The sequence below is a fragment of the Pongo abelii genome, chromosome 23, assembly GCF_028885655.2.
Source record: "Pongo abelii isolate AG06213 chromosome 23, NHGRI_mPonAbe1-v2.0_pri, whole genome shotgun sequence".
NCBI classification, from domain to species: domain Eukaryota; kingdom Metazoa; phylum Chordata; class Mammalia; order Primates; family Hominidae; genus Pongo; species Pongo abelii.
In genome coordinates this window covers 47,367,072-47,394,881 of record NC_085929.1, presented here as the reverse complement: position 1 = coordinate 47,394,881, position 27,810 = coordinate 47,367,072, and the positions used below count along the sequence as shown (strand labels likewise).

The following is a 27,810-nucleotide window of genomic DNA, read 5'->3' as shown; positions in this document are numbered from 1 at the left end:
TAGTCATTATAAGACTTAAATATATCTGATGTACATAATATAAAATACAAGAGAAACTGAAAGACTTTAATGTACATTTGGAAAAATGTAGAAACCCCAGGTACCCTTTCTAATCATGAAGTTAGACACATACCAGGGCTTTTTATATTAAACAAGTTGTAAACTTCCTCCACTATCCTCACAGATACTGCTCTGCGATTAAAAAAAAAGAAAGATCAGCAAAGGAAAATGTAGCGCAGTCTAAGGAAGCGCCCATGTACCAACCAGATTGAACTAAATGATATACCTATGGCCACAGATAGCAATGTATGACTAGGTTCAAAGGGTGGCATAAAAGACATTTCACAGCCATAATTTATATAGAGATTAAAATACTTGAAATCTAAAATTTAGATCTGTTTTCAAAACAAAACCAGCATAAGTATTTAACCATCAACTCTGACAACATCAATCTTCACACACCACTGTGGCCACCGCTTCTCTTCAGAATCCTGCCCAACACCCAGGACCATTCAAGTTAGGTAACGTATCCGACTGTTAGCTTTCTCTGAAGCTTATGAGGAAGGCGATGGATACTAAGGAGTGGGATGGTGCTGGGTAGTTCAATGCAGCTTGCAGAGGTGTTGAAACTGAGAGCATAGTGTGTCTGCCTGTCTCTCTGCACACAAACACCGGGGGCTTTGGAAGCTTGAGCAGCCCCCCACTACTAAATGGGAGACCAGTACAAACTGGCCCTGGGAAAGGCAGGATTAAAAAAGATTCATTTCTTAATATCTACTTATAGGAAGTATTCCCCATCTGTTGTTTATTGGAGGAGTCAAATTGAACAAATTGTGTGATGTTAAATAAGAATACGAAAGATAAATCTAAAATAAAATTATCTTCCATACTGGACTTTTTTTCCTGTCTCTTCTAAGTTAATTACATTGGTTGAGGTAAAAACAAACAATGTGGCTGGGCGTGGTGGCTCATGTATAATCCTAGCACTTTGGGAGACCGAGATAGGTGGATCACCTGAGGTCAGGAGTTCGAGACCAGCCTGGCCAACATGGCGAAACCCCGTCTCTACTAAAAATATAAAAACTAGCCAGGCGTGGTGGCCGACACCTGTAATCCCAGATACTCAGGAGGCTGAGGCAGGAGAATTGCTGAACCTGGGGGGCGGAGGTTGCAGTGAATGAAGATCACACCACTTCACTCCAGCCTGGGCGAAAGAGCAAAACTCCATCTCAAAAACAAACAAACAAACAAACATTTACCTCATACTACTATTGTAACACCTCTCCTTACCTGGCTCAATTGTGATTACCATCCCAGGCTGCAGAGGGAGGGAACGGGGCATGTCTGGAGTGTCATGGACATCCATCCCGAGGTAGTGGCCAACATGATGAGGGCAGTATTTTCGAGCAGCCTGGAAAAGATAATTATCACAGTATCATTAGAGCAATGACCTCTTACAGGGAATGCTGGGCAAGTATAAATCAGTGAGATATGTGTTCTTATCTCCCCATGGTTCTGCCACTTCAGTTTAATCCCTCCTTGGGCTAATACTTAAAGGCACCTGAAAAACTGCGACCTCTTACATGCAATTCTGCCAATGGCATTCTCATCAATCCACATTTCCATTCCCGCTATTTAATATACTACATACATGCTGACTTGAGTAATCCCAACTAATGACTGTGGCAAATTCTCTTTTCTTCAGTACCACAGGAAAGGTAAAAATAAAAGAAAGAAAAATCTCTTTTCTTGGGAAAGAGAGGATGACTATTACCACAGTTCTCTTTCCAATGTTCGTTCACACATCCCTCTCAGGAATCTACTCTGGAGACCCTAAATATCTCACAGCAACTTGTGGAGAAGGCATACTTTTGGGCACCTACCAGCTTGGGTATTTCTTTCTTTTTTTTTGAGATGGAGTCCTGCTCTGTTGCCCAGGCTGGAGTGCAGTGGTGCGATCTTGGCTCACTGCAAACTCTGTCTCCTGGGTTCAAGCTATTCTCCCGCCTCAGCCTCCCAAGTAGCTGGGATTATAGCCATGTACCACCATGCCTGGCTAATTTTTGTATTTTCAGTAGAGACAGGGTTTTACCATGTTGGCCAGGTTGGTCTCGAACTCCTGACCTCATGTGATCCACCTGCCTCAGCCTCCTAAAGTGCTGGGATTACGGGTGTGAGCCACTGTGCACAGCCAGCTTGGATATTTCCGTCAGTTAGTTAAAGATTTGTTGGCCCGAGCAACAGCCAATTTATAGCTTCATTTTTATTGATAACAGAAGTCCTAGCAGGCTTAACTGGTAGGTAGGAGATGCCTAATGGTCTATCTGACTTAGACATCTAGCATCTTAATTTTAAAGCTGAGGTTTTACATTTTTACTGAATACCATCACATTTTGGATGCAGAAAAATAATTCACTAATGACATGGTCTTTGGGAATATTGCTGAAGTCTCGAAAATGTCACTTAAACAACAAATACCTTCTCCTTTGACCTACAGAATAACCCATAAAAAGATTAAAAGTTAATCTCTCTTTTTTTTTTTGACACAGGGCCTTGTTCTGTGGCCCAGGTTAGAGTGCAGTGGTGCGATCATAGCTCACTGCAGCCTTGAACTCCTGGGGTCAAGTGATCCTCCCACCTCAACCTCCCAAGTAGCTGAGACTAGAGGTGTGTGCCACCACACCTGGCTAACTTTTAAATTTTTTGTAGAGATAGGGTCTTGCTATGTTTCCCAGGCTTCTCCTCATTTCTTGTTTCCTTTTTCACCCTGTCGGCACCAGACTTCATTTTACGTTTTCTGAATACTGAGCTAGTTATGCAGCATGTAATGAATCAGAATGTGCTGCCATCTTCTGGAAGAAATAAGTACTGACTTCCTTTGTTTTAATCCATGTTAAAGCTAAATCCCTTTTATAGATCACAAAGATGATTTCTAAATCTTTTCTTTTTACTTAAAAAACCCCGTGTGTGTATGTATATATATCTACGTATGTGTGTGTGTGTGTGTATATATATAATATATATATATATATATATGTGTGTGTGTGTGTGTGTGTATGTATCTACATGTATACAGATGGGTCTTGCTTGCTATGTTGCCCAGGCTGGCTTCAAGCAATCCTCCTGCCTCAGCCTCCTGAACTACTGGGATTACAGGCATGAATCACTGCATCTGTCCCATTTCTAAATCTAATTAGCTTTATATAGGGTAAAAACCTAGCAGCATGCTAGGTGTTCTTGAGAACTGGGGTCAAGAGAATGAAGTACCTTGAAGGCATTATTTTCCTTAATGTTCTTCATGATCCCCAAGTCTTTAAGCTTCTGTCCTATCAGGGTCAGCATCATGCTGTAGATGTTCTCCAAGCTTGTCCCAGGGAAGCAGAGGGCCAAACAATCTCTCTGGATCTCTAGAATGGCTTCATAGAGTTCTGCCTGAGGTGCAGTAAACCTGCGGACGGGAAAACCAAAGAACCTGAACTTAGATAATCTGATATTCTAAGAAGTTTGCTACTAAATTTGATTAGAAAAACTCCAAGATGCTGCTGCTGCTGGGGCACTGTTGATGTTTAGTAAGTACCAATCTATCAATACGGCCAGGAGCTCAATCATGTCCTAGGTGCTCAGTAGGAAGGGCAACAATCCTTCAAGCTGGAGCAGCAACACAGTCTCTTCTTCAAATGGTCAGGAGAGACATGAAGTAGGGCCAAAAGAAGCACTGAGCCATGAGTGCAGTCAGTGGGCAGACGAGGCTCAGCCATGATCCTGTTTAATCCCTTACAGCATAGACTACCATTAAAAAAAAGGCAAGAAAGCCTAAGGGACCCACTTCTGACAGGTGAAGCAGATACCATGGGATATACTAGTCAACATCTCGGCTACTAGTAATGTACTAGCACTTAAGTGTCTTTAGAATAACAGTTTCTTTAGCAATTGCGAGATTAAAAAAAGTGACCTGGGATGATACATGATATGTATTCTCACATACTGTTGATAGGAGTGTAAATTAATACAGCCAATTACATCAAAGGCCTTAAAGATGCTCATACAACTAGAGCTTATAATTCTACTCTAATATATCCAAAGAAAATATTTGAAATTCAAAAAAGCTGAAGATACTAAAATGTTCACTGTAATTTTATAATTGTAAATTATTAGACAAACTCTAAATGTCCCCTAATAGAAGAATGGTTAACTATAACAGCATAAGGAACCCACAGCATAATGTACCCATACCCCAGCCCACCACAGTATTACTAAATAATTATTTTTGTAACAGTTTTTTTTTTTTTTTTTTTTTTAGAGACAAGGTCTCACTATGTTGCCCAGGTTGGTCTGGAACTCCTCAGCTCAAACGATCCTCCTGCCTTGGCCTCCCAAAGTGTCTTTATATACACTAAAATGCATACATTTGAACGGTACAATTTTGACAAATGCATGTACCAAACCTATTGAAGCTGGGGACAATGAACTCCTAAATTCTGCTGAGTCTTCGTTGCCAGCAGAAGCAGCCCTTCCACCCCCATCTGAGAAAGTTAACCCTGTTTTGCCTGAAAACCTGTAGGTATGTCCCTTGAGGCAGTTGCCTTGGTTCTACTAGAACTGTAACTACACTCAAGTCCCAGCAGGCTCCAAGTTAGGCAGAAAGTGTGACCTATGAGGAGGTCCACTCCACTCCAAAAACAACTGCATGAGGGGCTGGGCGCGGTGGCTCACGCCTGTAATCCCAACACTTTGGGAGGCCGAGGCGGGTGGATCACCTGAGGTCGGGAGTTCGAGACCAGCCTGACCAACATGGAGAAATCCCGTCTCTACTAAAAATACAAAATTAGCTGGGCATGGTGGTGCATGTCTGTAATTCCAGCTACTCGGGAGGCTGAGGCAGGAGAATCGCTTGAAACTGGGAAGTGGAGGTTGCGGTGAGCCGAGATCGCGCCATTGCACTCCAGCCTGGGCAACAAGAGTGAAATTCCGTCTCAAAAAAACAAAACAAAAAAAGAACTGCATGAGGTTTCCAATTTCCGAAAGACAAAAATCTGGGAATATGGGTGGGAATGAATATTTATGTTGTGGGATAATGGTAGAAGGAACATAGTTGCATCAGGCAACTTTACTGATATGGGTCCACTAATCAGAGATTCTGGATTCAATGTTGCAGCTGAAGGGGTCAGAAAAGTTCTAACAGTTTGGTTGCCTAGCTGGCTGAAACACAAACCAAAAGGTAACCCACAATACATAAACACAAATGCCACAACTGCTTTGGTATACTGGAGAAGGAATTCTGCCTCAAGACTATAATATAAACCCTGCCTGAGTTTGGACTGAAGTCTGCCCTACAGATTTTGGACTCAAGCCTTATACAGACCATTTCCATCTCTCCTGAAAGCTTCCTCATGTTCATTTCTTTTTTTTTTTTGAGACGGAGTTTCGCTCTTTCACCCAGGCTGGAGTGAAGTGGTGCGATCTCGGCTCACTGCAACCTCTGCCCCCACCGGGCTCAAGTGATTCTCCTGCCTCAGCCTCCCAAGTAGCTGGGATTATAGGCGTCCACCACCACGCCCGGCTAATTTTTGTATTTTGAGTAGAGATGGGTTTTTGCCATGTTGGCCAGGCTGGTCTTGAACTCCTGACCTCAGGTGATCCACCCACCTTGGCCTCCCAAAGTCCTAGGATTACAGGCATGAGTCACCACGCCTGGCCCTCATGTCCATTTCTAATCAATATCCCTACTTTCCAAGGCAAATGCTGTTGTGATTATTTTGACCTTAGTTTGCCTAATCTAGAACATCATATAAATGGAATCATATAATATATACTCTTTTGTGTCTGGCTTCCTTCACTGAACATAATCTATGCTCAGTGAGGGTAGAAGGATGTCTATGCAGTACATCCATGGTGGTGCTTCAATCAGTAACAAAAAACATTCAATCAGTAATTAAAATGTTCTTTTTTATTACTGAGTGGTATTCCATTGTATGAACAGACCACAATTTGCATATTCATTCTCCTGTTGATGGACATTTTGGTTGTTATACTATTGTGAATAAACGCTGTTATGAATGTCCTTGTGTAACTCTTTTTGTTGAGAAATGTTTTCATTTCTCTTAAATACCTAGAATTTGGCTGGGCATAGTGGCTCATGCCTATAATTCCAGTGTTTTGGCAGGTCAAGGCAAGAGGATCGTTTGAGCCCAGGAGTTGCAGACCAGCCTGGGCAACATAGCAAAACCCTGTCTCTACAAAAAAACAAAATATTAGCCAGGCATGGTGGCACGTGCCTATAATCCCAGCTACTTGGGAGGTTGAGATGTGAGGATCACTCTCTGCCTCAGCCAACCAAGTAGCTGAGATTACAGGCACCTGCCACCACACCCAGCTAATTTTTGTTATTTTAGTATGGACGGGGTTTCACTATGTTGGTTAGACTGGTCTCGAACTCATGACCTCAAGTGATCCACTCGCCTTGGCCTCCCAAAGTGCTGGGATTACAGGTGTGAGCCACTGCACCTGGCCTTTTTACAATGTACTTCTATTCTTCCAGCTGGATAATTTCTATTTATCTTCAAGTTTGCAAACTTCTGCTGTCTCCAATCTACAGTTAAGTCTACCTAGTGAATTTCCTGTTTCAGTTAATGTACTTTTCAGCTTTAAAACTGTCATTTAAAAATTTAAAAATTTTTTAATTGTAAAACAAAACACAGATATAGAAAGCCAAACAAATCAATCAAACATAAACCTTAAGAAATTATTCAGTGGCTGTATTAAAAATACAAAAATTAGCCAGGCGGGGTGGCATCTGCCTGTAGTCCCAGCTACTTGGGAGGCTGAGGCAGGAGAATTGCTTGAACCTGGGAGCCGGAGGTTGCAGTGAGCCAAGATTGAGCCACTGCACTCCAACCTGGGCGACAGAGCAGGACTCCGTCTCAAAAAAAAAAAAGAAAACAAATATTATAAGGTGAATACCAGTCAGATAAAACAACAACAACAAAAAACCCCACCAAAACTTGGCAGACTATCCCAGAATACCCTTCTATAGGTCCCAGAATAATGACAATCTTACCAACAAATAACCCTCGTCCTAACTTTTTTTTTTGAGATGGAGTCTCGGTCTGTTGCCCAGGCTGGAGTACAGTGGTGTGATCTCGGCTCACTGCGACCTCCACCTCCCGGGTTCAAGTGATTCTCCTGCCTCAGCCACCTGAGTAGCTGGGACTGCAGGCACCCACCACCATGCCCAGCTGATTTTGTGTGTGTGTGTGTGTGTGTGTGTGTTTAGTAGAGACGGGGTTTCACTATGTTGGCTAGGCTGGTCTCAAACTCCTGACCTCAGGTGATCCACCTGCCTTGGCCTCCCAAAGTGCTGGGATTACAGGCGTGAGCCACCGTGCCTGGCCTAACTTTTTTATTTTGGAGACAGGGCCTTGCTCTGTTACCTAGGCTAGAGCACAGTGATGGGATCATAGTTCACTGTAACCAAAAATTTCAGGGGTCAAGTGATTTTGGCACCTCAGCCTCCTAAGTAGCTGGGATTACAGGTGCATGCCACCATAGTTGGCCAATTTTTTGTATTTTTTGTAGATATAGAGGTCTTGCTGTGTTGCCCAGACTGGTTTTGAACTCCTGGCCTCAACTGATCCTCCTGCCTCAGCCTCCCAAAACACTGGGATTACCAGTGTGAGCCACCATGCTAGCCATATCAGTTTGTAGTCAGTTAATTGTGATTTTTTTTATTTGTGTGTACTGTTATTTACAGATGATTTTTTTTTTTTTTAGACAGGGTCTCACTCTGCTGCCTAGGCTGGAGTGCAGTAGTGCAGTCACAGCTCACTGCAGCCTCGACTTCCCGGGCTCAGGTGATCCTCCCACTTTAGTCTCTCTAGTAGCTGGGACTACAGGCCTATGCTACCATATCCAGCTATTTTTTTTCTTTCATGATTATATATGGAACGCTTCACAAATTTGCATGTCATCCTTGCACAGGGGCCATGCTAATCTCTGTATTGTTCCAATTTTAGTATATGTGTTGCCGAAGGAAGCACTTTTAATGTTTTTTTGTAGAGATGGGGTTTTGCCATGTTGCCCAGGCTGGTCTGGAACTCCTGGGCTCAAGTCATCTGCTTGCCTTGGCCTCCCAAAGTGCTGGGATTACAGGATGAACCACAATGCCTGACCGAATTTATCATTTTTATTAATATATAATTCACTTATCATAAAATTCCTTCACTTAAAAAAGTGTACAATTCAGTGGTTTTAAGTATATTCACAATGTTGTACAATCACCACTACTACTAATTCCGGAAAATTTTCATTACCATCTCCTCCCAAATCTTGTATCTGTTAGCAGTCACTCCCTATTCCTTGTGTTTTTTTAAAATTTTAATTAAAATTTTTCCTTTTTTTACAGATGGGGTCTTGCTCTGTTGCCCAGGCTGGAGTGTACTGGCTATTCACAAGCTTGTTCCCATTACTGATCAGTACAAGAGTTGTGACCTGCTCTGTTTCTGACCTGGGCCAGTTCAGCCCTCCTTAGGTAACGTGTAAAAACCTCTAACTTGTTGCAGACACCTGATTAACATAGTGGACTGCAGCTTAGAACTCCTGGACTCAAGTGATCCTCCTGCCTCAGCCTCCTGAGTAGCTGAGACTATAGGTGCATGCCACTATGCTTGGTCATTGCAGGGATTTTTCTTTTTCTTTCTTTTTGCGACAGGGTCTGGCTCTGTCACCCAGGCTGGACTGCAATGGTGCAATCTCGGCTCACTACAACCTCTGTCTCCTGGGCTCAAGCAATCCTCCCACCTCAGCCTCTTGAGTAGCTGGGACTACAGGCATGTGCCACCACGCCTGGCTAATTTTTTTGTATTTTTTGTAAAGACTGGGTTTCACTATGTTGCCCATGTTGGTCTTGAACTCCTGAGCTCAAGTGATCCTCCTGTCCTGCCTCCCAAAGTGCTGGGATTACATGAGGCACCTCGCCTGGCTGTCCTTTGTGTTTTTAAAAATATTTTTATCACCCAAATATTCACCCCAAGATAATTTTCTTTGTGCTCATTTGTAATATATTTGATATAACTAAAATCTCTTTTAGTTAGTAGGCTCCTCCACCACCTCTTTTCATTTCCTTGTAACTTATTTGTTAAAGAATCCGGGCTGCTTGACATAGAGTTTATCAGTCTAGATTTTGCTAACTGCGCAGTTACAGACTGAATGTTTGTGAATTAGGAGGTAATTATTTTGAGGTAACAAATACTACCTAGTGTTTGGTTTTGTTAGCTAGTTGCTCTATGTTTATTTGACAATTTGGAAAGTTTGAAAAACTATCCTGCTGCTGCTACCTTCCCAGAATCTCTGGTTCTTTTTTGTTTCTATTTCTCATTGAGATTCTCCATCTGTTTGCTCAGTATGTCTATATCTTCCTTTAACATATCTATAACAGCTACTTTAGAGTCCTTCTGCTAATTGGAACATTAGGATCATTTCTTTCTTTTTTTTTCTTTTTTTTGAGATGGAGTCTCACTCTGTCGCTCAAGCTGGAGTGCAGTGGTACGATCTCGGCTCACTGCAACCTCCCCCTTCCCAGTTCAAGCGATCTTCCTGCCTCAGCCTCTCGAGTAGGTGGGATTACAGGTGCCCACCACCACGCCCAGCTAATTTTTGTATTTTTAGTAGAGACAGGGTTTCACATTTTGGCCAGGCTGGTCTTGAACTCCTGACTTCAAGTAATCTGCCCACCTCAGCCTCCCAAAGTGCTAGAATTACAGGCGTGAGCCACTGCACCTGGCCAGGATTATTTCATGATCAGATTTTCTTGATTACAGGTCACAATTACCAGTTTCTTCTCATGTCTAGAAATTTTGTTAACTTGGATAGCTTCAAACTACAAACTCTGTTCTCACTGGGAAGCAACTAAAATCTCTGCTCAGTTTATTCTGCTTCTAACTGCTGGTATTTTGCTGAGCCTCGTGAGGCCTCCTCAGAACACATAGTTCAGTGATCAGCCAAGGATTTTTAAATATTCTGTATGCAGATTTTGGGGCTCACAGTTTCCGCAAGCCCTTCTCGTCAAGGATTTTCCTTCATCTTTCTGGCTGTTCTGTCAGCACCTAAATCTATCATTTGATACCTTAAATCAATAAGGCTATGGCTTTCTGCTGCCCAAGCTATGTGCATTGGGCAATGTCCTCAGGCAAAAAGCCCTAATCACCACATTTATCCATTATAGTTTTTCTTTTTTTTTTTTTTTGAGATAGAGTCTCACTCTGTCACCCAGGCTGGAGTGCAGAGTCCAATCTTAGCTCACTGCAACCTCCGTCCCCTTGGTTCAAGCGATTCTCCTGCCTCAGCCTCCCGAGTACCATTCCCAGGCTAATTTTTGTATTTTTAGTAGAGACAGGGTTTCACCATTTTGGTCAGGCTGGTCCTGAACTCCTGACCTCAGGTGATCTGCCTGCCTCAGCCTCCCAAAGTGCTGGGATTACAGGTACGAGCCACCAGGCCCGGCCCATTATAGGTTTTTAAGAATGGACTTGTACTTGGCTAACATGGTGAAATCCCATCTCTACGAAAAATACAAAAAATTAGCCGGGCGTGGTGGCGGGTGCCTGTAGTCCCAGCTACTCGGGAGGCTGAAGCAGGAGAATGGTGTGAACCTGGGAGGTGGAGCTAGCAGTGAGCTGAGATCACGCCACTGCACTCCAGCCTGGGTGCCAGAGCGAGACTCCGTCTCAAAAAAAAAAAAAAAAAAAAAAAAAAAAGAATGGACTTGTACAGTTTCTGGCTATTTCTGAAAGCTCTCTGGTGCCTGTTATTTTTATTTTTTTCATGTCAGATGGGTAATGTGCTGACTTTGTAAGAAGGTTTGAGGGTAGCACATCTCATACCTGCACGTGAACACCCAATCATCACTCATGAGCTACAAAGGGATCTCTGGTGCCTTTAAATAGTTATTTTTAATATTTTGTCCAGATTTTATAATTATTATCTATGGAGGATTAATCCAATCAAGCTTTCTACATAACCTGAATATTACTTCTGTATTTTAAAAAATCAACTTTATTTTTTAAAAAATGTCTGTGAGTCAGGCATGGTGGCAATGTGCCTATAGTCCCAGCTACTTAGGAGGTCTGAGAAAAGAGGATCACTTCAGGACAGGAGTTCGAGGCTGCAGTGAGCTATGATCTGGCCTGTGAATAGCCACTGCACTCCAGCCTGGATGACACAGCGAGACCTTGTCTCTTACCAAAAAAAAAAAAAAAAACTCTTTGTGTGTTAGTTACCTAGGTGTTTCTATGTGCCTCATTCTGTGATATGATGAACAAAACAGTCTTTGAAAATAATAAGGAGCTTTGCAACCTAACTTGACCAGAAATGGACCTATAATATTTCTTTAGTCATTCATTCCAAATATAGCCATATTCCAACTCATACTCCTAAGAAGCAGTGGGATATGTTACTCTGTAGAAGCCCTACCTGCCATTGACTGGCCACGTACGTGTGATGTCACTCACATAGCAGGAAGACTCACAACCTCCATCCAGAAGCACCATTTCCCCATCCTGGAACAAAGTAAGACAGGTTAAAGTGGATAAGCTCGTGATTATAAGTTGTTTCTAGTAATCCAAAGTATGCGTTTCTTTTTTTTCTTTTTCTGAGATGCAGTTTCACTCTTGTTGCCCAGGTTGGAGCACAATGGCATGATCTCGGCTCACCACAACCTCCGCTTCCTGCGTTCAAGCGATTCTCCTGCCTCAGCCTCTGAGTAGCTGGGATTACAGGCGCTTGCCACCACACCTGGCTAATTTTGTATTTTTAGTAGGGACGGGGTTTCTCCATGTTGGTCAGGATGTCTCAAACTTCCAACCTCAGATGATCTGCCCACCTCGGCCTCCCAAAGTGCGGGGATTACAGGCGTGAGCCACTGCACTTGGTCCATTTTATTTTTTTAAAGCTCTAATTTAAAGGACACTAATTGCTGGTTTCTTCTATTTATCTACACAGCATCTAAACTTTTCAGATGTTTGAAACAGGGGGCATGTGAAAACAAAACAAAACTTTTCAGATGAATTCACCCTGCCACAAGAAAGTTGGCAATGCGTACTGTTTCAGTGTATAGGCTTTGGAACCAGACTCCTTGGGATTGAATTACTAGGTGTAAACATTAGCACATCATAAATATCACTATTATCATTTTTTTAAGAAAAAAAAACCCATATGGCTTTGCTTTATGAAACAAGAGAAAAAAACAATCCTATATACGTTGGTATGCCGGGCCTTATTCAAACACAGCCACCCCTTAAACATTTAACCTTGGAATATCACTTCCCTCTTTTTTTTTTTTTTTTTTAGACAGAGTCTTGCTCTGTTGCCCAGGCTGGAGTGCAGTGGCGTGATCTCAGCTCACTGCAACCTCCACCTCCTGGGTTCAAGCGATTCTCCTGCCTCAGCCTCCCAAGTAGCTGGGATTACAGGTGCCCGCCACCACGCCTGGCTAACTATGTTGGCCAGGATGGTCTCGATCTCTTGACCTCGTAATCCGCCTGCCTCGGCCTCCCAAAGTGCTGGAATTACAGGCATGAGCCACCGCGCCAGGCCCCACTTCCCCTTTTGCTCTCCATCATAATATATGTAGGGAAAGAAGAAAACTTTAAGTATATCTCTAACTTTCTAATTGTCATGTTATGCTGAAATTATCTCTCTATGCCCTTGAAGACAGAGTATATGTTATTCATATCTAAGTAAGTACAAAATTTGACAAACAGTAGAATGGGTAAATGATAACATATAGTAATGGCAACTTAAAATGATGGATGTGGTTTTTCATTTTTGGCAAAAGATGGAATAAATTTCTGCTAGTAAACAACTAAATCCTGGATAAAATGTATTTTATGAAATGTTGACTTCTTTTTTTTTTGAGATGGAATCTTGCTTTATTGCCCAGAGCTGGAGTGCAGTGGCGCAACCTTGGCTCACTGCAATCTCTGCCTCCTGGGTTCCAGCGATTCTCCTGCCTCAGCCTCCTGAGTAGCTGGGACTACAGGCACATGCCACAACGCCCAGCTAATTTTTGTATTTTTAGTAGAGACGGGGTTTCACCATGTTGGCCAGGATGGTCTTGAACTCCTGGCTTCAAGTGATCCACCTTCCTCAGCCTCCCAAAGTGCTGGGATTACAGGCATGAGCCACTGGGGTGCCTGGCCCCGTATGTTTACTTTTTAAAGAAACCATCTAATGAGATTTACTAGAGTAAGGAGAAAAGGCAAAAATATATCAAGAATATAAAAGGGTACATAACTATAAATACAAAGTAGCTTAAAATGTAAGACAATACTGTGAGTAATTTAGACAAAATGGACAAAATGGTAGAAACATATAACTTACGAAACTGTCTTAGGAAGAGTAGAAGTATAAATTGACATAATCTCTTTGGAAATGTTTGGTACTATCACAGTTGCAGATATGTATATCCTATGACCCAGCAATTCCATTATTAGGTGTCTCTTAGACAAACTTGGTAACTTGTATACCAGGAAAAATGCACAAGAATGATCAAAGTAAGAATCTGGAAAAATCATAAATGTCTATCTATGAATATTTATCACACTAAGAAATTAAAACTGATAAAATTTTATAATATTTATTAAATTCACTTAAAAATAAACCCATTACATGTGAACATAAACAACATTTTTATGAAAAAAACTATTTTTCTAAATATAAATAGAAAATTGGCATTGTTTGCATTTTCTAAATTCTTTTGTCTAGTGTCACAGAAGACAGCTGGAATCTCATACTGCCTGTGCATTCAGTCTTTTGTGTTATCATTATAAAACTTCTGGGATACTCCAGTGTACACTAGTAAGAGAATGTCTGTGTTCTTATGACAATATATTTAACTTCATGAACCACACTAACTGCTGCTCTATACTATAGGAATTAAAATAGGCCAGGCATGGTGGCTCATGCCTGTAATCCCAGCGCTTTGGGAGGCCAAGGCGGGCAGATCACTTGAGGCCAGGAGTTTGAGACCAGCCTGGCCAACATGGTGAAACCTTGTCTCTACTAAAAATACAAAAATAGCCAGGCATGGTGGGCGCCTGTAATCCCAGCTACTCAGGAGGCTGAGGAATGAGAATCGCTTGAACCTGGGAGGTAGAGGGAGGTTGCAGTGAGCCGAGACTGCACTATTGCACTCCAGTTTGGGTGACAAGAGTGAAACTCCACCTGAAAAAAAAAAAAAAAAATGCAAGAAGAAAGAAAATGCCTCAATATATGAGAGATACTGAATTAGGAGTTTAAAAGTGCACAAAGGAAAATATCAGGCCCAAAGAGTTCTACATGTGTTTACCAAATTTTCAAGAAACATTAATTCAAGTAATTCCATAATACTAAGAATGAGACTATTAATTTTTCTGAGCTTAGTTTGACCTTGATATGAAAACCAGAAAAAGACAGCATAAGAAAGAAATTATATAGGCCAAACTCACTCATGAACACAGATCTGAATATCCTAAACTAAGTATTATTAAGTTGAAATGAATAGTGCTAAAGAAAAGAAATGATGCTCAATTTCATTGGTAATTAAGGTAATAAAAATTAAGACCACAAAGAGATGCTATGTTATACCAAGTAGAATGGCAGAAATTAAGAGGTCTGATAATACCAGGGGATGGAGAGGATGTGGCTGACAGAATTGCGTACTGCTAGTGAAGTATAAACAGATACAAATAGTCAGGAAAGGTTTATATCATCATATATATTTTATTTATTATTTATTTTTTGAGACGGAGTCTCGCTCCGTCGCCAGGCTGGAGTGCAGTGGCGCGATCTCGGCTCATTGCAACCTCCGACTCCCTGGTTCAAGTGATTTTCCTGCCTCAGCCTCCCGAGTAGCTGGGATTACAGGCCACGCCACCACACCCAGCTAATTTTTTTTTGTATTTTTAGTAGAGACGGAGTTTCACCATGTTGGCCAGGATGGTCTCGAACTCCTGACCTCGTGATTCACCCGCCCCGGCCTCCCAAAGTGCTGGGATTACAGGTGTGAGCCACTGTGCCCGGCCTATATTTTATTTTTTTTAAAGACAGGGTCTTGCTCTGTTGCCCAGGCTGGAGTGCAGTGGCATGATCACAGCTCACTGCAACCTTGAACTCCCCAGGCTCAGATGATTCTTCCCACCTTAGCCTCCCAAGTAACGGACTAGAGGCATGTGCCATCATGCCTGGTTCATTTTTGTATTTTTTTTTGTAGAGATAGGGTTTCGCTATGTCGCCCAGGCCAGTCTTGAACTCCTGTGTTCAAGGGATCTGCCCGCCTTGACCTCCCCCCAAGTGCTGGGATTACAGATTTGAGCCACCTCACCCAGCCTATGATATTTAGGAGTTAAAAAAAATCCCTCCAAACTACATATAGAGCATACAATTTGCATAGAGTTTATAAACAAGTAGTAGCTAATTAATACTGTTTGGGGAGTCATATATATGTAATTCAACTATTTCTTAAAAGTCAAGGGAAAGACAAAATTTAGGTTACCAGTTACCAGGGAGGAAGTGGGATGGGACAGCATAAGGGTAGGTGTGCTGTATTGCTACTGTTCTAGCTCTAAAATCGACTGCTTGGTTCATGGGTATTCGTTTTTATTTTTGTTTTTTTAAATTATGCTGTATAATCTACATGTTTGCTATATTTTTTTCTTTTGGATATACTGAACACTAAATCAGTAAAGAAATGGACTTAATAAAGGAATACACAATTCTTTCACTTGTATAGTCACATGGGAAGAAAATCATAGAAGATATGTTCCCTCACAGCTAAGAGCGATTTCTTAAAATCTTTCTGCCCAGGAAATCTGCTTGGCTCACTGTTGTTGCCGCAAGTCCTCAGAGAAGGAGAGTTATAATGAAATGAGCAGAGGCTTTAGAGTAGAATACTTGGCTCTGCACTAATATGTTGTTTTAGGTTTTTAAATATTTAAATATTTATTTATTTAGAGACAGGGTCTTGCTCCGTAGCCCAGGCTGGAACACTGGAGTGCAGTGGTGTGATCTCGGCTGACTACAACTTATGCCTCCCGGGCTCAAGCAATTCTCCTGCCTCAGCCTCCAGAGTAGCTGGGATTACAAGCACGTGCCACCACGCCTAGCTAATTTTTGTATTTTTAGTAGAGACATGGTTTCACCATGTTGGCCAGGCTGGTCTCGAACTCCTGACCTCAAGCGATTCACCCGCCTTGGTCTCTCAAAGTGCTAGGATTACAGGCCTGAGCCACCACGCCTGGCCTATGTTGTTTTATTTTTTGAAGTTCATTTTCCTCATCTATTAAAGAGGCATGTTAATAATTCCTCCTTTCTAACAGAGCTAATTTAAGGACAAAATGAGATAATGTCTGTAAAACCATTTTATAAGCAATAAAATACTTTTAAAATGTCAGCTAATTTGTGAAAGCTGAAGGTGAGAGGACCATGAGGTTAGCAGGTTTTCTACTAGGCTATCTGGATCTAGTGGGAGTAGCACTGAGGGCATCTCACATACCTTGATGAGTTGATTATTTTTCACATAGTGCAAAGTGTTTGACCGATTACCACCAGCCACCACAGGTGGATAGGCTAAGATGTCTGCGCCACGAGCCCGGCATTCAAATTCAAACTGTGAATAACAACAGCAAGGTATGACTCAAAGCGTTTCTGTAGGGCTGCCCCAGCCCAGGCTCTCTTCAACAGCCCATACCTCCATACCAGTACTTATCTTAAGTCATTACTGGGAAGCTATTCATCATATCTAACCAAACCTTTTATGCTGTAATTTCAGTCCATTTCTTTTATTCTCACCCCATGTACTATAATCCATGTAAGTATACTTTTTTTTATTCCCACAAATCCTGTTATTTCAACCCTATTATTAAATCTGTTCTTTTTTGTGTTCTCTAAATTTCTTATAATTTTCAAATTAAGTCCAGAAGATAGAAAACTATGATGAAGGCTGAGCCTTGAAATACAATCATGTAAGGTTACTATTTGTTTATTCTTATTTAGCTAAACACTGAAATGTGACTTACATTTTTAACAACAGCTCTAAATTACTAATTCCAATCTTTCAAATAGCTACAAATCTAAATGTTCTGGAAAAGTGAAAAAGGATGCTAGGAAAATTGCAGTCCTACTAATTTCACTACGTTCCAGGATACAGGATGGAGCTGGAGGTTGGTGAGTATCTGCTACTATCTACAGCACTTTCTCAACCTCTGTTTTTTTTTTTGAGACATGGTATTGCTGTCACTCAGGCTGGAGTGCAGTGGGGTAATCATAGTTCATTACAGCCTGAACCTTCCAGGCTCAAGCCATCCACCCACCTCAGCCTCCAGAGTAACTGGACTACAGGTGTGCTACCATGCCCAACTAATTTTTTTTTATTTTTATAGAGATGAGGTCTCAGTATGTTGCCCAGGCTGGTCTCAAACTCCTGGGCTCACGTGATCCTCCCATCTTGGCCTTCCAAAGTAATGGAATTACAGGCATGTGCCACCATGCCTGGCCTCAGCCTCTTTTTTTTTTTTTTTTGAAACAGTCTTGCTCCGTTGCCCAGGCTAGAGTACAGTGCAGTGGCATGATCTTGGCTCACTGCAACCTGAGCCTCCCAGGTTTAAGTGATTCTCGTGTCTCAGCCACTTGAATAGCTGGGATTACAGGCATACGTTACCAAACTCAGTTAATTTTTGTATTTTTAGTAGAGATGGGGTTTTGCCATGTTGGCCAGGCTGGTCTCAAACTCCTGGCCTGAAGTGATCTGCCTGCCTTGGCCTCCCACAGTGCTGGGATTACAGGCATGAGCTCCAAGCCCAGCCCTCAGCCTCTTCTTTACATTGACCTAAACAGTATTACTTTTGTCACCTCACATTGCTAAATCTTCCCTTCATCACCATCTGTGCTACTTTGCAATTTTCTTCCTTTAATTGTAACACAGTATATTTTAGACTTATAAATGACCAGTGATATTTCAGAACCAAATCCTCTCCAATGACATGCTGGTCATCACTATCATGAAAGCAGACTGCACTGCCATTTCTGCAAATCAAATTATTATATTCACCTCCAACAAGACGGTGAAGCTAACCATCTGAATCTCACCTTAGCATAAAGAAAGCCTTCTTCCACAGGGGCTTTACTGGCGAACATGGTTTCTATGAAAGCCTGCAAAGAGAAAGGAGGATGAAAAGAACACGATCTCATTCTATGTTGCTTACTCGAACATTCAAAATACTGGAGCTCAAATGAAAAGCACCTTTCCCCACAATTTCGTCAACCTGAAGTTTGACCTACTGGGGGTAATAATACAGCTTTTTTTTTTTTTTTTTTTGAGACGGAGTCTCGCTCTGTTGCCCAGGCTGGAGAGTGGCGCGATCTTGGCTCACTGCAAGCTCCGCCTCCTGGGTTCACGCCATTCTCCTGCCTCAGCCTCCCGAGTAGCTGGGACTACAGGCGCGATCTTGGCTCACTGCAAGCTCCGCCTCCTGGGTTCACGCCATTCTCCTGCCTCAGCCTCCCGAGTAGCTGGGACTACAGGCGCCCGCCACCACACCCGGCTAATTTTTTGTATTTTTAGTAGAGTCGGGGTTTCACTGTGTTAGCCAGGATGGTCTCGATCTCCTGACCTCGTGATCCGCCTACCTCGGCCTCCCAAAGTGATGGGATTACAGGCGTGAGCCACTGTGCCCGGCCAATAATATAGATTTCTGAAAGGAAAACATTTTGCTTTGATTTGAATGTGTCCCCTCCAAAATTCACGTTGCAATTTAATCCCCATTGGGGTGATAGTAAGAAGTGGGGCCTTCTGGGTAGTGATTAAATCACAGGGGCTCTAAAGGGGCTTGGCGGAGTGAGTTTGGCCCCTCTTGATTTTCTGTCCCTTCTGCCATATGAGGATACCTAGAGGGTGCCACCTGTCAGGAACTTCCCTTCGCCAGACACTGAATCTGCTGGCACCTTGACCTTGGACTTCCCAGCCTCCAGAACTATGAGGAAATACATTTCTATTGCTTATAAATTATCCAATCTCAGGCACTTTGTAATAGCAGCACAAACATACTAAGATATACATTTGTTATTTATGTAACAAAATGCCTCAATAGCCCCATGTATGAAATTATGGATTGAATGGCCTAGTCTATAGCAACGTTTCCCAACCTCAGTACTACTGACATTTGGGGCCAGATAATTCCTTGTGGGAGAGCTGTCCTGTTCAATGTAGGATGCCAGAAGCATTCCCAATTGTGACAACAGGACACTATCAAAACGCTCCCTAGGGGACAACACTGCTCCCCCACTGAGAACCACTGACCTATTAGTATAAGTAATTTTATTAATTCTCTGTGAGAACCACACTATATGTGTGTGCATTTTTTTTTTTTTTTGAGACAGAGTCTCACTCCATCCCACAGGCTGGAGTGCAGTGGAGAGATCAGAACTCACCGCAGCCTCAAACTCCTGGGCTCAAGTGATCCTCCCGCCTTAGCCTCCTAAGTAGCTGGGTCTACAGATGCATGCCACCATGCCCAGCTAATTTTTAAATTTTTCATAATTTTTAATGTTTTCAGCCTCCCAGGGTGGCTCACACCTGTAACCCAGCACTTTAGGACGCTGAGGTGAGAGGATCGCTTGAGCTCAGGAGCTCGAGATCAGCCTGGGCAACAACACTATCTCTCTAAAAACAAACAAACAAACAGGCTGGGTGCGTTGGCTCAAGCCTGTAATCCCAGCACTTTGGGAGGCTGAGGCGGACAGATCATGAGGTCAAGAATTCAAGTCCAGTCTGTCCAACATAGGGAAATCCCATCTCTACTAAAAATACAAAAAATCAGCTGGGTGTGGTGGTGTGCACCTGTAATCCCAGCTACTCAGGAAGCTGGGACTGGAGAATCACGTGAACTGGGAGGCAGAGGTTGCAGTGAGCCGAGATCGTGCCACTGCACTACAGCCCAGGACACAGTGCGAGACTCTGTCTAAAAAAAAAGAAAACATGAAAACATTTCATAGTATGAGGTAACAGCATTGCCAAAATGCCCAAAAGAGTAAAAGAAGTGGTGCAATGGTGGGAATATTTACATGGCTTGCTCCCTTTCTTCATTCAAATCTTTCCTCAAATGTTTCCTCCTCATAGAGGCCCTTCCCGACTCTCCCATCTAAATTAGCACCTTCCATCACATTTCATCCCCCTTCACTGCTTCATTTTTCTTCATAGCATTTAATTCCAGATGACTTCATGTCTTGTTTGCTTACTGTCTCTCCTCCACCAGAATGTAACTGTGAAGAGTGAGCATGGATAGTCTATTGTGCTCACTAATGTATCCTCAGAACCCAGAGCAGCACCTGGCACACAGCTGGTGTTCAGTAAATATCTGCTGGATAATGAGCAATTAAAATCAATTAAAGGCGCCGGGCATGGTGGCTCATGCCTGTGATCCCAGCACTTTGGGAAGCCGAGGTGGCGGATCACAAGGTCGAGAGATCAAGATCATCCTGGCTAACACAGTGAAACACGGTCTCTACTACAAATACAAAAAATTAGCTGGGCGTGGTGGTACGCGCCTGTGGTCCTAGTTACTCAGGAGGCTGAGGCAGGAGAATCGCTTGAACCTGGGAGGTAGAGGTTGCAGTGAGCCGAGATTATGCCACTGCACTCCAGCCTGGGTGACAAGAGTGAGACTCCATCTCAAAAAAAAATTAAAAAAAAAAAAAAAATTAAACGGCTGGGTGTGGTGGCTCACTCCTGTAATCCCACTTTGAGAAGCTGAGGCAGGTAGATCACTTGTGGCCAGGAGTTCGAGACCAGCCTGGCCAACATGGTGAAATCCTGCTGTCTCCACTATAAATACAAAAAATTAGCTGGGCATAGTGGTGGGCACCTGTAATCCCAGCTGCTCAGGAGGCTGAAGTAGGAGAATCACTTGTACATGGAAGGTGGAGGTGGCAGTGAGCTGAGATCGTGCCACTGCACTCCAGCATGGGTACCACAGCAAGACTCCATCTCAAAAAAAATAAAAAAATCAAAAAATCAATTAAAGGACACTTGCACACACAATCACAAATGTTGACAAATAACTTATTCAGCACTATATTTTTAGCATGAAACCTAAAAAATATGGCAGTCCTAGTGGCTTCATTCACTCAAAAGAGGGATTTGTCTTTTTATTAATTTTGCTTTGAACCCTTATTGCCTGGCATAGATAATTGTTGATGTCATGGCTTAAATTTTTTTTTTTTTAAGAGATGGGGTCTTGCTATGTTGCCCACACTGGAGGGCAGTGGCTATTCACAGGCACAATCATGGTGCACTACTGCCTTGAACTCCTGGGCTCAAGCGATCCTTCTGCTTCAGCCTCCTGAGTAGCTGGGACTGTAGGTGCACACCATGGTGCCAGGACAGTCGTGACTCTTTCAAACTGTTATGCAGACTCAACAGGATAGAAAAGTTCCTCCTCCTTCCTAGGTGATCAAATGCCTAATCTTGCTTTACTTCGTTTTGCAATGAATGCGCCTCCTATGAGTCAATTTCTTTACAGAGCATTCCAGGTACACATGATACGCAGTTCAAATGCTACCTATCCTTACTATATGCTTGATGTCCTTCCAGTAAAGATCAAGAGTTAGACTTTATGATTGGCACTTCTTAGGACTGTCTTGTCACAACGTAGCCCATACTCCCAATAAAGATTTAACACTCTTACTTCACTAAGTGCTACCTGAATGTTTGTATTTTGACTGTTAAAAAATGTAAAATGGGCTTTCTTTGCATTTCACCCTGCATCTCATAATCAGAACACATCACAAATGAACACTGTAAAGCTAATGGAGAAGGGAGAGTAGAGAGAAAAAGCATTTCACAAACTATTTCATGAAAGTTGTGTGTGTGTGTGTGACAGAGAGAGAGATGGGGGGAGGGATCCCTTAACATTGTCCCATGGATCTTTTCTTAGCTTCCTTATTTTAAAAATCAATGATTTGAGGCTGGGCACAGTGGCTCACACCTGTAATCCCATCACTTTGGGAGGCTGAGGCAGGTAGATAACGAGGTGAGGAGTTCAAGACCTGCTTGGCCAAAATGGTGAAACCCTGTCTTTACTAAAAATACAAAAATTAGCCGGGCATGGTGGCGGGCACCTGTAATTCCAGCTACTTGGGAGGCTGAGGCAGAGAACTGCTTGAACCTGGGAGGCGGAGGTTGCAGTGAGCCTAGATCGCACCACTGCACTCCAGCCTGGGCGACAGAGTAAGACTCCATCTTAAAAAAAAAAAAAAAAAAAATCAATGACTTGAAGAAAGACACAGATGTACATCCATCACATTTGTTTAAGTATTAAGTAGTCTTTGCTGGTCTGGCTGGGGCTAGCAGTGAACACTGTACTTGAAGGATATTAACAAACTAGAGAGCACAACAGAAGAGGGTTACCAAAATGAGGGGAAATATAACATATGAGGAATGGTTAAGGAAAACAGAACATTTAACTTTGGAAGACTAAAGGTAGAATATAGAGAAGCAGGCCTGAAATGTTTGTGTGCTATTATGCTGTGAGGCTTAATTCCAGCAGGTCTGAAATTAGCCTGAGCTGTTCTGCTAAAGTTCCTGTATGACACTGATTTGGGCCAAGGCCTGAAGCATACTGATAAACAGTGTTGCAGGGAGTTTCAGAGCAGTTTGTATCAGCTTGTCAGTACTGATAACAGATCAACGCTTTGTACTGGGTCTCCATGAGCTCATCAGAGGGCTTTACTATTATGTAGCAGGGATATGCGTATGTGACCAAAATCAAAAATCCTAAGTGAGATTCCATTTTAGGCTCTTGGGTTCTAAGGCGTTCTGGGCATTCATCACTGGTTCCTGGTCTGTGAGAGAACCACCAAGCCCTTACGTAGGGAGCAAAACAGGAGCCTGCACCTGGCTTCTCCAGACTCCTTGCTGTGAGACAGCCACAGGCTGTGATATATATCTTTAACTTTAATGCAGTTGCTATATGAAACCTTTTTCTTGTAATGACTGTGTATTTGCAAGCACTATCTCTAGGTCTTCTTTAACAATTGAACTCTATTTAACTGCCGCTTAGAAGTAGGAATGTTGGCCAGGCATGGTGGCTCACGCCTGTAATCCCAACACTTCGGGAGGCAGAGGCAGGCGGATCACGAGGTCAGGAGTTTGAAACCAGCCTGACCAACATGGTGAAACCCCGTCTCTGCTAAAAATACAAAAATTGGCTGGGCGTGGTGGCTCACGCCTGTAATCCCAGCACTTTGGGAGGCCAAGGTGGGCGGATCATGAGGTCAGGAGATCGAGACCATCCTGGCTAACATGGTGAAACCCCATCTCTACTAAAAATACAAAAAAATTAGCCGGGCGTGTGGCAGGCGCCTGTAGTCCCAGCTACTCGGGAGGCTGAGGCAGGAGAATGGTGTGAACCCGGGAGGTGGAGCTTGCAGTAAGCCAAGATCACGCTACTGCACTCCAGCCTGGGCACCTGGGCAACAGAGCAAGACTCCACCTCAAAAAAAAAAAAAAAAATTAGCCAGGCGTGGTGGCGGGCGCCTGTAATCCCAGCTGCTTGGGAGGTTGAGGCAGGAGGCAGGAGAATCGCTTGAACCCGGGAGGCGGAGGTTGCAGTGAGCCGAGATCGCGCCACCACACTCCAGCCTGGGCGACAGAGCGAGACTCCACCTCAAAAAAAAAAAAAAAAAAAAAAAAAAGTAAGGAATGTTTAGAAGACACCTAATTCATTCTTGATTTTTTACTGAGATAAAATTCACATCATAAAAATTAACCAATAAAGTGAACAAACTAGTGACATTTAGTATTTTCACAATGTTTTGCAATCACCACCTCTCTCTAGTTCCAAAACATTTTCGTCACCAGAAAAGAAAATCCCTTACCCATTAAGCAGTTAATTCTCATTCTCCTCTCACCCTATTCCCTGATATCCTCTAATCTGCTTTTTGTCTCTACGGGTTTACCTATTCCAGATATTTCATATAAATGGAGTCATACAGCCGGACGCAGTGGCTCACGCCTGTAGTCCCAGCACTTCGGTTGGGTGGATTGCTTGAGTCCAGCAGTTCGAAACGCCCAGCCTTGGCAACATGGTGAAACCCGGTCTTTACAAAAAATACAAAAATTAGCCAGGCGTGGTAGCGCGAGTAGCTCCGCCTCTCAAGTAGCTGGGCCTACAGGCATGAGCCACTGTTCCTGGCCTGTTGTTGAACTGTAAGAGTTCTTTAAATAGGCCAGGCGTGGTGGCTCATGCCTGTAATTAATTCCAGCACTTTGGAAGGCTGAGGCGAGTGGATCACCTGAGGTCAGGAGTTACAGACCAGCCTGACCAACATGGAGAAATCCCATCTCTACTAAATATACAAAAATTAGCCGGGTGTAGTGGCGCATGCCTGTATTCCCAGCTACTTGGGAGGCTGAGGCAAGAGAATTGCTTGAACCTGGGAGGTGGAGGTTGAGGTGAGCCGAGATTGGGCCATTGCACTCCAGCCTGGGCGACAAGAGTGAAACTCCATCTCAAAAAAAAAAAAAAAAAAAAAGTTCTTCAAATATTCTAGATACTAGAACCTTATCAGATATATGATTTGCAAATATTTTCTCTCATTCCGTTTTTCACTTTCTTGATAGTGTCCTTTTAAACAATTTTTTAAAGTTTTTTATTTTAAATTCTTTTTTTTAATAAAAAGAGAGGAGGTCTCACTATGTTGCCCAGGCTGCTCTTGAACTCCTGAGTTCAACTGATCTTCCTTGCCTTGGCCTCCCAAAGTGCAAGGATTACAGGTATGAGCCACCCACGCCCAGTCCCTTTGTTTTTTATTATTTTTTAAGATTATTATTGTTTTGAGACAGGGTCTCACTCTGTTACCCAAGCTGAAGTGCAGTGCTGCGATCTCGGCTCACTGAAGCCTCTGCCACCCAGGCTCTGGTGATCCTCCCACCTCAGCCTCGTGAGTAGCTGAAACTACAGGAACATGCCACCACACCCAGCTAACTTATTTTTGTATTTTTCATAGAGATGGGGTTTTGCCATGTTGCCCAGGCTGGTCTCAAACTCCTGGGCTCAAGAGATCCGCCCCTTGGCCTCCAAAAGTGTTGGGATTACAGGCATGAGCCACCGCGCTTAGCCTTTTAATTTATTCTTAAATTAAGTTTAATTAATTAATGTTTTTTGAGACAGAGTCTTGCTCTGTTGCCCAGGCTGGAACGCAGTGGTGTGATCTCGGTTCACGACAACCTCCGCCTACCAGGTTCAAGCAATTCTCCTGCCTCAGCCTCCCAAGTAGCTGGGATTACAGGCACCCGCCACCATGCTTGGCTAATTTTTTGTATTTTTAATAGAGATGGGGTTTCACTATGTTGGCCAGGCTGGTCTCGAACTCCTGACCTCAGGTGATCCACCGGCCTCAGCCTCCCAAAGTACTGGGATTATAGGCGTGGGTCACCGCGCCTGACCTTTTTTTTTTTTTTTTTTTCCCTAAGGCTGTTTCTCAGTGTGAGAAAAGTGCCCTTTGATGTACAGAAGTTTTAAACATTGATAAATTCTAATTTATCTACTTTTTCTTTTGTTGCCTGTACTTTCGGTATCATATTTAAGAATCCTTTGGCAAAGCTAAGGTCATGAAGAGTCACCCTTATGTTTTTTCCTAATAGTTTTATAATTTGAGCTCTTAAGTTTAGGTCACTGATCCATTTTATTTATGTATTTATTTAATTTGTGAGACAGAGTCTTGATCTGTTGCCCAGGCTGGAATGCAGTGGTGTAATCTTGGCTCATTGCAATCTCCGCCTCCTAGGATCAAGTGATTCTCCTATCGCCACACTGCAGCCTGGGAACAAAGGGAGACTGCCTCCCGAGTACTCCGGATTACAGGCATATGCCACCACAGCTGGCTAATTAAGTTAATTTTTAGATAAGGTGTGAAGTAGGGGTACAACTTCATTTCTTTTTTTGTTTTTGAGATAGAGTCTCGCTCCGTCACCAGGCTGAAGTGCAGTAGCGTGATCTCGGCTCACTGCAACCTCCACCTCCCAGGTTCAAGCAATTCTCCTGTCTCAGCCTCCCAAGTAGCTGGGATTACAGGCGCCCACCACCACATCCAGCTAATTTTTGTATTTTTAGTAGAGATGAGGTTTCACCATGTTGGCCAGGATGGTCTTATCTCTTAACCTCGTGATCCACTCACCTTGGCCTCCCAAAATACTGGGATTACAGGTGTGAGCCACCGTGCCCAGGCACAACTTCATTCTTTTGCATGTGGATATCCATCTGTCCCAGCAGAAATAACTCATTTTTAAAAAAATTCATCCTTGGTTTGATATGACACATGCTTTGAAATCATGGAATGTGGAAATGATAGACCCTGAACTTCACGAGCTAGCAAAATGGATTGGGAGGGAATTCTGAATCGCTGGTAGGTCTGCTAAATATTCACTGGTTTGGTTAGTGCCTTCAGTGCTGGCTGAAAGTAAGCTCAGAATCTCTTTTAGCAGAGCTTCCTTTTGATCAACAGATGGAGCTCTAACCCAAAGAAACTGGGCTACTATCATTTTTGATGAGTTAACTGAGACCAACCACAGCTAAAATAATTCTAGTGGCAAGTTGACAGCGATGGGTAAAAAACCATGGATGTAAGGGGCTATTCAGTGGAGAAAATGAGCCATTTTCTAGATTATTACATGCAATACCCTGAGGAACTCTTTAAAAATGGTTCCTGAGAATTTTAGATCAAAGAACAGTATCTCTCATTTTGAATATTGCTGAGTGAGAGAGAAAGGTTCGCAGGGAAACCCCTAGTTTATTAAAATGGATGAAGGGAGGGGCCTATCATACGTATCTAGATATGGGCAACTGTCCTGCCCCTCCCTCGTCACATAATCAGTGCCTCCTGAAGCTACAGAAATGCTGTGGATGCAGACAGTACGGTTCTGGTTGTATGAGGACATACATGAACTCCATTATGGGATACCCCTCACCCAGGTTATGACTGATACTGTGATAAAAGGCATCCACCAGCATGAACTTCATATGTGACTTTGCTGTTAGATCTCAGGAAGATGTAAAAAGGCAGTTTAAGATCTTTTATCCCAACTTCCTGGATAATAAAAAGATAGTAAATTTAGGACTTTATAAAAGAAATAAAATCAAGAAAGAAACGGGGCATGAAAAAGAATAAGGTTAGACCCTTAGTTTACACCATATATAAATATTAACTCAAAATGCGTCAAAGACCTAAACATAAAACTATAAAACTCTTAGAAGAAAACACAGGGGAATATCTTTATGACACTGGATTTGGTAATATTTTCTTGGATATGACACCAAAAGCACAGTTAACAACAACAAAAAAACAAACTGGACTTTATAAAAATTAAAACATTTTGAGCATTAAAGGATGCTATCAATAGTAAAAAGCCAACCCTCATAATGGGAGAATATGTGCAAACCATATACCAGATTAAGAGTTAATATCAAAAACATATAAGGAATTCCCACAACTCAACAACAAAAAAATCCAACCCAATTTAAAAAATGGGCAAAGGAACTGAACAGGTATTTCTCCAAATAAGATATACAAATAACCAATAAACCTATGAAAATATGCTCAATATCACTAACTATTAATGAAATGCAAATAAAAACTATGAGATGTCATTTCACACCCATTAAGATGGCTAGTACTCAAAAGGCAGAAAATAACAAGTATCGATTGGCAAGAATGTAGAAAAACTGGAACCCTTGTGCATTGCTGGTAGAAATGTGAAATGGTCCATTTGCTGTGGAAAACTAT

General features: G+C 42.6%; 1 protein-coding gene and 2 non-coding genes across 13 annotated transcripts in view; all 3 read right to left on the bottom strand.

Moving 5' to 3' along the window:
* Nucleotides 1-27,810, bottom strand: part of XPNPEP3 (X-prolyl aminopeptidase 3) — a 71,200-nt gene that overhangs the window by 1,800 nt on the left and 41,590 nt on the right. For 9 of the 11 annotated variants that reach the window (XM_054542980.2, XM_009234405.3, NM_001133947.1 and 6 more), the window contains 5 exon segments: nt 18,118-18,180; nt 16,526-16,639; nt 11,467-11,552; nt 3,268-3,448; nt 1,291-1,411 (listed from right to left, as the gene is read on the bottom strand). In XM_054542980.2, the coding sequence (XP_054398955.1) occupies nt 1,291-1,411; nt 3,268-3,448; nt 11,467-11,552; nt 16,526-16,639; nt 18,118-18,180 (565 nt within the window). 11 annotated transcript variants of the gene reach the window in all.
* Nucleotides 7,933-8,036, bottom strand: LOC112130676 (U6 spliceosomal RNA). The gene has a single exon (XR_002912909.2). It is a non-coding gene; the product is annotated as a U6 spliceosomal RNA (small nuclear RNA).
* On the bottom strand, nt 10,820-10,921 carry LOC112130707 (small nucleolar RNA U13). Its single transcript, XR_002912938.1, has one exon. It is a non-coding gene; the product is annotated as a small nucleolar RNA U13 (small nucleolar RNA).